This window comes from Lepidochelys olivacea (assembly GCF_965140295.1).
Source record: "Lepidochelys olivacea isolate rLepOli2 genome assembly, chromosome: 16".
NCBI lineage: Eukaryota > Metazoa > Chordata > Testudines > Cheloniidae > Lepidochelys > Lepidochelys olivacea.
The window spans coordinates 16,342,346-16,354,709 of NC_140426.1; the positions used below are offsets into that span (position 1 = coordinate 16,342,346).

The following is a 12,364-nucleotide window of genomic DNA, read 5'->3' on the forward strand; positions in this document are numbered from 1 at the left end:
GTCTTTGTATCTTTAAAATGCTTTCTGTTGACAGCAGAGATTGTTCCTTAAAATGTGCTTCATCTCATGGTTTCTGTCCAGCTCTCAGACATTTAGATAGCTCTGTCCATAGATCCTCTTCACATTTACCATAGCAGCTTCTTTAGACAATAATGTGTTTCACAATTGATTTTTTTAATCCTGTTTTGGATTCCCACGAGATCTGGGTGGGGGTTGGCTGGAGATGAAGCTTTTTGTGCCCATCAGTTTTTACCATCAGCAGATATCAGACTGGTGAAACGCACCTTCGGGTGTGAAAAGAATAAAGTGGAGTTTTTCCGAGCTCTCACCTGGTATCTATGTCTTCGGAGAGGCATTTAAAACCTGATAATGTTGCAAATGCAAGAGTACCAGAGCATTTCAGGGCATTCTCCTGCATTCCCCTGATCTACATAAGCCATTTGCTGTGACAAATTACAGAAAAATCGAGTTGGCTGACAACTGCAGATGAAGGATCCAGGACATATTTATGCTAAAAGGTGGCTGTAAGGCTCCACTTCAACAACATATTTAAATACTGCCTGACTATAAGCACTTACTTAAATCCATCCCTGTTAAGCATGCACTTAAATGTTTTCCTGAATCAGAGCCTACTTATTTAAAGCTACCATCATGACAGTGCATTAGTACTTAAACCCCTTCCAGACCTCAAATTTCTGGGCCTCTAGTCGCAACTTTTCCATATTTTGTCCCAGTTCAGCTAATTTGTGATCCACACTGGCTGCATCTCCCATCTGCGGGTTCTTGATGTAGACATCTTTCATTTTTGTTAAGGCATCTCTGTGAGAAATAAGGAAAATGCAACACCAGTAAGTCAGGCAGCAGCTGGGTGTGTAAATCCTTCTGGAGAAACCAAAAAGTTCCAGAGCAATCATTCTGTGTTTATGGTTCAAGCACAACGGGCTACAGGTGTAACAAAGTGTGGGGAGAAACTATGCCAGGGCTTTTGTTTTGTTTAGTGCCACCCATTTACTAATTAAAGATCTCTCCTTAATGTATCAAAGTTCTCTGCATGGAAGAGAGTTTATAAACTATCAGGCATTGCAAGACCTGGGAATAGCCTTTAGCAACAATTTGTAAGACTTGAGACATTGCACTGTGTATAAGCGGGATTCTTCCACCCTTAGCCCTGGTCTACCCTAGTGGGGGGGATCGATCTAAGTTACGCAACTTCAGCTACGTGAATAACGTAGCTGAAGTCGACGTACTTAGATCGACTTACCGTGGTGTCTTCACCGTGGTGAGTCGACTGCTACCGCTCCACTGTCGACTCTGCCTGCACCTCTCATGGCGCTGGAGTACAGGAGTCGAAAGGAGAGCACTCGGGGGTCGAGTTATCGCGTCTAAGGTAGATGCGATAAATTGATCCCCGCTGGATCGATCGCTGCCCGCCAATCCCGCGGTTAGTGAAGACATACCCTTTGTCATGTTAAGCCTTACTCCACAAATAGCCCATGGGGTTTTTTCAGTGTAACTAAAGTGGCAGAATTAGCTCTACAAGCAAATCATTTCCAAGAGTGGCACAAGAAAGGTACTGAGCCAGTGTAAACAGGCAGGATTAGATTTAGATGAAAATGAATGGGAATTGGGCATCCAACTAATCCGAGGAAAGGTGACTGTATTCTTGGGTTAGGATATAGGGAGAGTCAAGGTGTGGAATTGTCTTTCATTCACACCCATAGCTCTCCACCCCGCTCTCCCCCGCAAAGAATGGCCTCTGAACTCGCTAGATTGGGGTGGGCAAACTTTTTGTTCTGAGGGCTACATCTGGGTATGGAAATTGTATGGCGGGCCATGAATGCTCGCAAAATTGGGGATTGGGGTGCGGGAGGCGGTGAGGGGTGCAGGCTCCAGGCGGCGCTTACCTCAAGCAGCTCCCGGAAGCAGCAGCATGTCCCCCCTCAGGCTCCTATGCGGAGGGGCAGCCAGGGGGTGCCGCACGCTGCCCCTGCCCCAAGCGCCGTCCCCGTAGCTCCCATTGGCCCGCAACTGCGGCCAATAGGAGCTGTGGGGGTGGCACTTGGGGTAGGGGCACCATGCAAAGTGCAAGGGCAAGCCCCCGACCCTGCTCCTTGGCTGGAGTGGGGAAAGTCCCGGACCCCACTGCCCAGTAGGAGCTCAAGGCCAGATTAGTTTGCCCACCCCGCACTAGATAAATATCTTCCCAGTCTTAGGGACATATGGAAGTGCTTATATCATCTCTCCACATCCTGGGCTGAATGCCATCCTAGAGAATAGGCTAAAGGCTGGGATGTGGGCATTCCAGTACCAGAGTGGAGTGCTAACCAGAAACTCTCGCTCTGCCTACTGCATTGTGTTCACCTTAAGAATATGCAACATAATTTGCTCCTGATAGCAGGAATCCTTGTTCTCCATGATAAAAACCCCCAAATTCTCTGATTAAAAAAAAACCCCATAAAAATCTGCATTTTTCCACAATTAAAATGAAATCTGTAGCCCAACCCTGCCGCCCAGGGCTGGCGGCCCGAGTCCCACTGCCCGGAGCTGAAGCGTCAATTTCCCATATTCCTGCATGCACGCTGATGGCAGTGGGTTTTACTGTATATGTTTTTATTTTTTCCCAAAATGTAAAAACTAAAGATTTTTTGTAAAAAGACATCTTCTGCATTTTTTCACGTTTTTCAGGGGCATTCAGGATTTCTAGGATCCCTGCTGATCAGTTTATTTCACATTGCTCCACTGTTCAGACTAAAACTAAATCCAGATCGTTTGGCTTGGTAACAGTGTACAACAGATGGACCTTAGGTCATGATGTCTAGTTAAGTTATGCCGCATTTTGAGATTGTGTTAAAGGCTACACATTTCATATCAACTCAGGTGCCAAATACCTAGGATCTCAGTGATGGTGCTTTTGAAGCACAATATCAGGAATCTGATCTCACAAAGCCAACATTAACACGCTACACAGCTGTCCTGTGCTCAACTAGAAGGCATGTCTGCAGAGTCAACTTTCATGGCAATGTGTTGCACCTGACCTGAGGCAGGTTGAGGATGAATTTTAAGAGATTTTCTCTGCAGAACAAGAAACATTTTAGGATTCAGAAATTAGTTGATTTTTGAGCCGAGTTCTCATTACTGGTGTGATTCTTCAGCATTGCTCCATGGATTACTTGAATCAAAGTCCCACGATCCAAGTTATAACTCTTTTTATTTGAGAGGTTCCCACAAAATCTTTGACAATGGCAGCCCTGTATCTGCTTTTGCTTTGTGCATGGAGAAACTGGGAAAAGGAGTGGGTGGCAAGGAAGTGGGATTGTTCTGTGACTGGAGCCTTAAAGGGCATTATTTCAAATTTTAACTCATGGTTTTTTTTTATTCATTCTGTGTGTCCCTGACTGTTGCTGTACCTTGCTCACCAATCTTATATCTCTGTCTAATGTAGTCCTCACTCTGCACTGATTTCATGTATGATCTTAATATTAGGTGACACTGAAATCAATTGAAGAAAATTAAGGGGAAAGGGAAATCTATTCAAGGAGAAAAACTATAGCTACCGTATTATATAAAGGGAACATGTGAAACAAAAGTAAACAGCTACCTATAGGCCTCCTGTCTTATTTCCCATTTCTGATATGAAATAGGAATTAACATCCCCACATAACTTATACAACTAAGATGTGGACTGATTTTTAACAGGGTTATCAGATCAAAGTTAAACTCTTTTTTTGTGAAAACAAAAACGACACTGGTTAAAAGGCACAATTAAAGGGCCAATCCTAGCCCAAGATGTGAATGAACATAGGAAGCTGCAAATACAAGCGGCCAGAACTGATCAATGTAAATGGAGTCACTTGAAGTGCTTGCTTCTCAAGTAGGATAACAAATGAAGTCTCCTAATAACAAATCTGCAAAAGTGAAGAATCATTAGCTCTTCTGCTTCCAGAAAATGGACACCGGAGAGCACAGAGACTTTTAAAATGGGTACTGATGAACAATCTCACACTTTTGTCAATACAGCCCTGCGGATAACAGGTTGTGTTATTAGGAATCTCCCTAGTGCATGTGATTCCTAAGCCTAAAAAATACAAAAGCTTTTGGCTAAGTCTCAAGTGACTATACAGTACTAGGTTAATATTGGATTTTCCCTCTATTGGAGGACTGTATCTTGCATTACAGGGGAATGTGTTTGATAATCTAGGAAGTGTTTTCCATCTCTGTTATAATCCTAAACTCATGAGCAATAACAAGATGCCAGAAATGGAAAGCTTCCAAGGTTGCCGTACACAGGCTTGATAATATTTACAATAAGCCACCTGCTCAGTGCTGAGGGATCTGTGATTTCAGTAGTCGTGAAAGACAAGGTGGTTGGCTAACTGAAGAGAGATGGATCCTGTATTAAAATACTGTAAATATTGGGGCAGATTCATATTCAGAGGCAAATACAAAGTATCTACGCCTCCTGCCTGGCTCAGAAGTACACGATTGCTCAACTTAAAAAGACTACGCCAGAAAGAAAGAAAAACGGTCTGCGGTGGCACCACCTACCCAAGTCACTGAGATTTTTGTGCTTTTGCCTTAGTATCCTGATACAGCAGTGGTGGAATGCACTGCAAAAGTGGGTGGGATAGATAACGAGCAACCCTTCCTTCTGCTCTTTTTGTTTAATTTAGACCTACAGGGAAGGACAATTAACTTCAGAACTTAGACCACAGGGGAATTTTAGCTCGTCTCCTGGCTGTTTTTAGTCATCTAGTGCCCTTTACATCTTCTATTCCAAGAGCATCATATCAAATAGTGATTCACAGGGCATGACTTACTATCTTGTTCTTATTTGTTGCTTGTGAAAGAAACAGCTTACTAGTGATGTTTCAGACACTACTGTTCTGCTAAATGAAAGCCTTTCTCGAATTCTTTATTGTATCGTTAGGCCTACCTTTGATCCATCTCCTTCTGAATGTCTTTGTTTAGCTCATCAACCTTTTGCTGGAGTTTCTTTCTTCTTTGCTCAGGTGGGAGATTGCTGAAGTCCTCTGGTCCTCCCCCCTACACACAGAGTGGGAGGAAAGAAAAAGGCAAATGAGAGACTAAAAAATTCTGGTCCATCCTTCAAAATTCTACTTTGAAAACACCCCACAGGAAAATCTGTGCAAAATCACCATGGTGTGAAGCATTTGCATGCTTTATTTTTAGATCCCTAAAGCCTTGAATAGTTTGGGATGTGGATACCTGAAAAACATCCCAAAACAACAGTTGAAATCAGCTGGGGAACTCTGGTGCCATTGACTAGGGTCAACCTTTCTAGAGCCAGCAGCGGGACACTAAGCACAGAGGTCTTTCTCTCATGAAACTTGCTCCCTTCCTCCTGCTGTTTGCCATGGTCAGAGTTTCACACCCGTTAGGACTTCACGCAAGATGCACTTATTCAGCCGAGCCCGTTTCTGACTACAGACAGTCACTGCTGAGCTATTTTTAGCTTGGCAGTTGAGTGTCGCTATTGATCTCATGCACGGTGGTTTATTTGGCTGCCCCAAGAGGGTAGCTTTTACAGGCCTGTTTAATTTATAGCTCTCTAGTGCCCAGATGCAGTGGGCACTCAGGACATTTTTAAGTGGACAAATAAAAATGAACCTGGAATTTTCCCTAATTAAGATGCAACATAAACATATGTAATTTGCATGAACTTCTTCCATTACTTGTATGTTATTTACATACTAATAGTTTATTGCTTTTATAAGAAAAAAAGATGACTGCACCAATTCTATTAGCTATGTGGAGGTTCACACGGGGCAAAATCTACCCTTCCCAGAGTAACCGTACAAGGCCTTGTCATCACTTAGATCCCTCATGTGCAGCATGGCCCTGGTGCCAGATACGTGCATGGGGGTGAATTTCACCATCACCGAAAAGCCCTGCTCACCACATGGAATTAGGGGAAATTATCTGAAAAACAGCTAACAAGAGGGTCATACCTGAACCACAGATGGCACAGCCATAGAAAACAGACAGCAGAAGACTGCCAGCCAAGAAACAGGGAAGCCCAATGCTAGAAGTTGTGAATCTGTTTCCATCCTGATTTAACACCACACTGGATTTTATCTAGCAGAGTTCTATTCTCTCTGGAGGCCCAATCTTTCCTGCCTTCCCCTGCTGTGCTGCAGATGTCATCTTCACTGGGAAGCACTTGCAAGCTTTTACTCTCATGCTGTGGTTCCGTTTCACCTGCACAACTGTAAACTGCAAACCCACAGCCAGGATATGGCTTCCTCTGGCAACATGGAGATTGTGGGTGCTAGTGCCGTAGAAGTAACCTTGATAAAATGGGTAAACCATTTCCCACTCCCTTAGAAGTGCTCTCTGATGTTAAGACTCTCTTGCACTCACTCACACTATAGAAATTTTACCTTTGGGGCTATGCATACAATTTATAACCATACTGTATTCTTTCCAGTGGTTCACGATGGATGCACCATATGTTGAATCCCTGAACCATCCAGCAGGTCTGGTTCTCCTCTCGCTTACACTGGTTTAAATCAGGAGTAATTCCGTTAGAGTCACGGAGTTATACTATCAAAAAAACCAGAACAAGAGGGAGGAGAATCAGGCCTCCCATTTCTCATCTGTTTCTGATTTTGTTTGAAACAAAATAGCCCGTCTGCCTTCAGACTGCTGCTCCCCTTCCTGGCAGCACAGGATTTATAGAGTAGATAAAACATATGCAGTGAGTTTCCGAGCCTTTATGATTTTTTTTATGGCAGTCCCTGCTTTCTCTGGCAGGGAGATGAGTGGAGGGGCTATGGTGAATGAGGCTGAGGACATCTCAATATTAATAAACTAGCTTTACCCTAATCTAAATTACTAACCTGAATTTATACAGAGGATTTCACAAATGTAATGCCAACAATTCCTTCATACAAAGGGATATTAGGGTTGGGGGGAGGGAAAGCCGACCATGCAAATGCAAATCCAGACAAAGTTCAGCTGGCCAAGCAGCTTACTGATGGCTTGTGATCGAAGTTGCTAGGTGGATTGTGTTAAAATGCCAAATGCTTTCCTCAGAAGAGTGTGATTCAGCAAATACTTTGCCTCAAAAGCAGCACACGGACCTTTTCAGCTGCGCACTGGCTGGGTTCTCCGAGATAGCCTGCTTTTTCCGAGTTGTAACGAGTGCTGTGTTCTAGACAGAGCCTGGGTGTGCAGGAAGGGAGCGGAGGGCAGTTATAATGGGTCACCTTGCGCTCCCCCCGGCCCTAGTAGGACTGAACACTGAACAGGTCATTAAGGAAAACTGGCACAACAGCACTCTCACTTAAAGGGACAATGATCTCCCATATCCCTGGGCTTGGTCTCTTTAGTGGAATTTAAGTCCACTTCAAAAAATATTCCCATTTTATGAAAGGATTAGAAGGCAAAATGAATGTGAATGCAAGAAATAACAATGGTTTTACCAGTTAGCTAAAATATGGTACATTCCAAAATCTCATGCCACACCCTGTAATCGTGGACAGATTTGATTTATTACCTCCACCACATCATTAGACTCTACATGCTACAGGAGAGGTCTGTTTTCATTTACTCTTGTTCATGCAAATGTCATTTTCTTTAAAATATTCCCCATCCCCGGTACAGGCATTACAAGAGGTCCATGTATTTTGCCAATGGAATAAAATCATTAAAGATGTACATATCTTCGTACATATCAAGCTGAAGAGTCTGGGGTTGTTTGGAGGACAGGAGGGATATGTAGCTACATGAAAGGCTACAAAAACACACTACTTAGAGGATACGCACATGCAACAGACTCCCCCCAATGATACCTTAACTGGAAGTCACAAAAGCACTTAACTGAAAAGGGAAAAGCCCTTTTAACATGGGGGTTTAATTCTGAAACCTTCCTCATCCAGAAACTGAGGCCCACACTTGCAGGATCCAAGCACAGCAGGATTAGCAATACGGTGGGCACTAGTAGACAATATTTCAGACCAATGCATTAATGCGGCATAGAACTGCATCCCTGAGACTCAAAAAGAACCCTCACTGAATTCACTGAGTAACTTCTCATCAAAAAGGAGGCTCCAACTTCTGACCCAAAAGGGTCAAGTCAAGAACCTTTTGCGCAGGTTGGCTATACTTTACAGTACACGCTGCTGCATAGAAAGGTCTGGCTTACACACACAATGCATCAGCTGCTTACTAGTAATATGACTAGCAAATAGAATGAGTGGAGGGACTCTGTATAAACATCAATGGCTGCTAGCTCTGTGGCTTGGTGGAGAAACAAGGTGGGTGAGGTAATCTGTTTTCTTGGACCAACTTCTGTTGGTGAGAGAGACAAGCTTTTGAGCTACAAAGAGCTAAGGGCAGCTGGGTTTGTCAGTAACTGAGGGATCTCTGGATCTCTGCCATTTTTCCTTGGGACTGTCATGGGGCTGAAGTATTTAGGTTTTGACTGTGTCTGGAAAGATAATGTCTACATTAAGTGATGCTTTGCACTGCATCAGTGGAACAGAAGTGCTTGAAATCCCCATGAAGATGCATAAACCCTGCTGCAGGCATTCCAATGGAGGTGAGAAGCCTTAATGGCACAGGTATTCTTAGAGGAAGCCACCAGTAAGTCTCTCACCTTGTGACAGAAGTCACCCGTTTTGGGGAGACTTGGCGCAGAATGGTGAACACCAGAATAATGGGATGAAAGAAACCTAAAGACCCTGACTGACCAGAAGAAGGAAACCTCCCAAACTAACATCACTAATGAGCTACTGCAGATCCTTTGAGGCTTCCTAAAACTTAAATCAGTCCTTTGTACCCTCCTACATGTTGGCCTGAAATGATTCAGCAAACTATTTAAATTGAATTCTTCTGGCTGGGATCAGGTGTGGCAAGAAAGCCAAGAGAAGTAATCTAAAACATACCAAGGTTCGGATAACTCTGCCTTACCAGTATGCTGTCTTGGATGTAAAATACAACATCACATCATTTCTTTTCACACATGCTCTTACCCCTTCCCTTTTCAATTTTGCGATGCATTCTCTTACCGTATTTCAAGATATCATTCCGGTTGTATCCAAGACTAGATTTAGGATTCATATATACATGCTCATTTGCAAATTTAAATCAATCTGAGTTAACCTTCTTGGTTAAGGTTTATTTCACTTTAATTAATTTCATTGTTAGTTTTTCTGGAGGACTATATAGGGCTGTAAAATGCAGGTAACAATGATTCAGACTTCCAGTGATTATTAGTACCTGAACATGGAAAACACAATTGATGACCATGTTGCAGTCGGATAAAAGGCTTTTACTTTTCTCTGTATAAAGGGCCACAGCACAGCCACAGTAGAGACACTTATAACATTAATTCTTCCATGTATATTTCAGATACAGCAATAGAACTGATTGGTGTAATTTTTGCTACACTTTTATAGCCCTAGATCAGCGGTTCTCAAACTGTGGGTTGGGACCCCATTTTAATCGGGTTGCCAGGACTAGCTTAGACTTGCCGGGGCCGAAGCCCAAGACCCACTGCCCGGGGCCGAAGCTGTTGCCCAAGGGCTTCAGCCGTGGGCATCGGGGCTCAGGTTACAGGCCCCCTGCCATGAGCTGAAGCCCTGGGCTTTGGCTTTGCCTCCCCCCTTGCTCCCTGCCCAGGGTGGTGGGTCTCTAGCCTTGGGCTCCCCACCCCACCCAGGGAGGTGGGACTTGGGCGGGCTCAGGCTTTGGTTCCCCCTCCTGAGGTAATGTAGTAATTTTTGTTGTCAGAAGGGGGTCATGGAGTAATGAAGTTTGAGAACCCCTGCCCTAGATTACAAAAAAATAAGGATAAACTACATTATAAATTAGAGTTAATTCTTTAGCAGCTTATTAGAAAGATTGAATTCTGATCACCTCTATTAGATTCCAGACCTGCGTATTCAAAGTTATCTGATAAATGTCAAACAAAGCAAACACAAAGAAGAAACAAATTTAAAATTAATTTCAGTCATGTTGTAGGTGTCATAGTGCACACAAAGAAAAACACACACAGAAAACTGTGGTTAAAACACAGGACAAACATGCTGTAATTGTGCTTACCAGCTTGAGAGAAAGCTTCATGTAAAAATTGTAGGAGTACAGGAAAAAAGAGAAAAAAAACAAGCGCATCAGTAGAAGAGGAATTTCTTCAGTCCTACTGTTATAATAAAACGACACACGTATTCTCCTCACTGTTGGGATGTGAAAATGGGTAACAGATCTGTGCAAAAGTTCACAAGATGGGCCACACACTACCATTCAGCTGCCATTTCATCAGTGGAAGTGGAAAAGGAAAACATGTTACACCTTTGCATATTTGCTTTGGCAGTGCAGGTGAAAACGTGACTCAGGCTGACTGACGTCAACACTAAGATAGCAATAGCATATCCCCTTTAAGTTGCACCTTGCACTCAGCAAAACTGGTGCTTTACAATACTTACATAATTAGGTGGGTTATCACACTCAACGCTGAAGAGGTGCTGAAACACACGTCACCGGTGCCAGCCATGCTATACAATTCTTTAGGGCAGGAGTGGGAAATAATAAGGAATTGAAATTCTGCCAGGACATCGGGACTAACCCTTGGACCTCTCCTGTAAAACATGCCATGGGATCTCTAATGATTCCAAGTGGTCAGGGCCTAGATTGCATGTCTCCACCCAAAAGACAGTATTCCCTTACTACCATGCTGGAGCATTAATTAAGAGGGAAGTGTCCTCTGTGTAATAACCAACACCACATCTTGCAGCACCTTGTAGGTCTCCCATCCAACTACTAATCAAGCTTGTTTAGATTATAAGGTCTGACAAGATCACAGCAAAGAAAAAAAAATCTCTATCCTTCTTTTTACCCAATTATTTCCATTTAGGATTTTCACTTTTATCTCCATGCCCACGCTGTTGACCAATATACAAGTCCCTTATATACAATCTCTTTCCTCAAAGGCTGCTATATTTCTTTATGTACAGCCAATACGTTATCATTCAATTAGCCTGGATACTAAGAGCCTGAGTGTTGTGCATTAAAGGCCATATGCGTGTTTTGTCCCTGTCCTACAAAACTTACAAATACAGCTATCTTAAATGGTGTTGCAGTACCTCATTACAGTGCCTTCTTACCCGTGTTGCAAAGCCACTGTCACAGCTGCAACACAGGGTGCCTTCCAGGAGCTGCACCGAATACCAAGTAGTATTTCAGCACCATTCCATACTGGACTTAGGGGCATGATTTAACTGCAGTTTAATACAAGAAACTGGGTTTTAAAGGTTATTGCTTGGAAGGGAGGGGAAACAAAGTTGGATTCTTCCAAGAGCTCATCCCACCTCATTCTCCGATAACTTGCATTCTGACTGTGTTGCAAGCCTCTCAAGTGTAATGGCTGGGATTCACAAACTATGTAGCAAACCCCTAGAAGGTATAAATGCATTGAAATATACTCTGTGCTGAAGCAAAGAAACTCAGATGGAACGTGGAGGGCAGGCACTCCGCTCGCACCATGAGCTAAGCCATCATTTAAGACCTGAGTGCACTTCTGCATTCAAAAGTTGCATGCAATTGAAAACTGGGAAGTCCATCGGTTATTGTGTTCTGATCTTTAATAAGCTAACAGATATGCCAGTTTTAGGCAAGCACAGTTCTCTAAGACTGGACCTAAAATAATGGCAGGGCAGTGGAAGCACAAGTTAAGCACATCTTTCTTTTGTCATTGCATTTTAACCTTTAGGAAACTCTAAAGGTTATTTACAGTCACTTGGCAGAGTCTAATTTTATATTAAAATAAAAATAAGCCAAGCATTCAAACAAAAATGTGGTCTTAAAACAAATAATGATATATTGCCCCTGAATTGATCCATCCTGAATTGCATTTTTGTGATAATGAAACAGGTCAAATAGGTTCCCCTGCAGTTAAGTTAGCCAGTAAATAAAAACATGGCCCTGACCCCAGAGCCTAGAGAAGTCTAACTCAAGAAATGAAGAGGCCTTTGAAATAACCAAACAAAAGTAAATTTATTTTTGAAAGAAGAGGAATAATTATACAAATGAAAGGAGGAACTGACTAAATATCTTGCTGAAGAAATTCAAATCTAGGCAGCCCTTATTTTCATAATTGCTTTAGCATTCCTGTGAACTTTAGCATAGACATGATCAGCACAAGTTGAGATCCTTCTACACAAATACACGCAACAGTTATGAAGCAGAAAAAATATTTACCTACAAAGCACTCTATAATGCACAAATGTTTGCTACATGCGCTACATTGTAAACACTAATCATTCTAAAGACTAAACTATGGCCAAAGAGTCATTAGCATTAAAACTATTCTTTTACTGTAAATTCAGCAAATGTTAAGGAATAA

General features: G+C 42.7%; 1 protein-coding gene across 12 annotated transcripts in view; it reads right to left on the bottom strand.

Annotated features, from left to right (window-relative positions):
* Positions 1–12,364, bottom strand: part of FNBP1 (formin binding protein 1) — a 152,851-nt gene that overhangs the window by 11,692 nt on the left and 128,795 nt on the right. For 9 of the 12 annotated variants that reach the window (XM_084650134.1, XM_084650135.1, XM_084650139.1 and 6 more), the window contains 3 exons: positions 10,069–10,083; positions 4,934–5,043; positions 687–819 (listed from right to left, as the gene is read on the bottom strand). In XM_084650134.1, coding sequence (XP_084506260.1) covers positions 687–819; positions 4,934–5,043; positions 10,069–10,083 — 258 coding nt within the window. The remainder of the gene's footprint in view (positions 1–686; positions 820–4,933; positions 5,044–10,068; positions 10,084–12,364) is intronic. The other 3 variants (XM_084650141.1, XM_084650140.1, XM_084650133.1) reach the window with 1 other exon arrangement.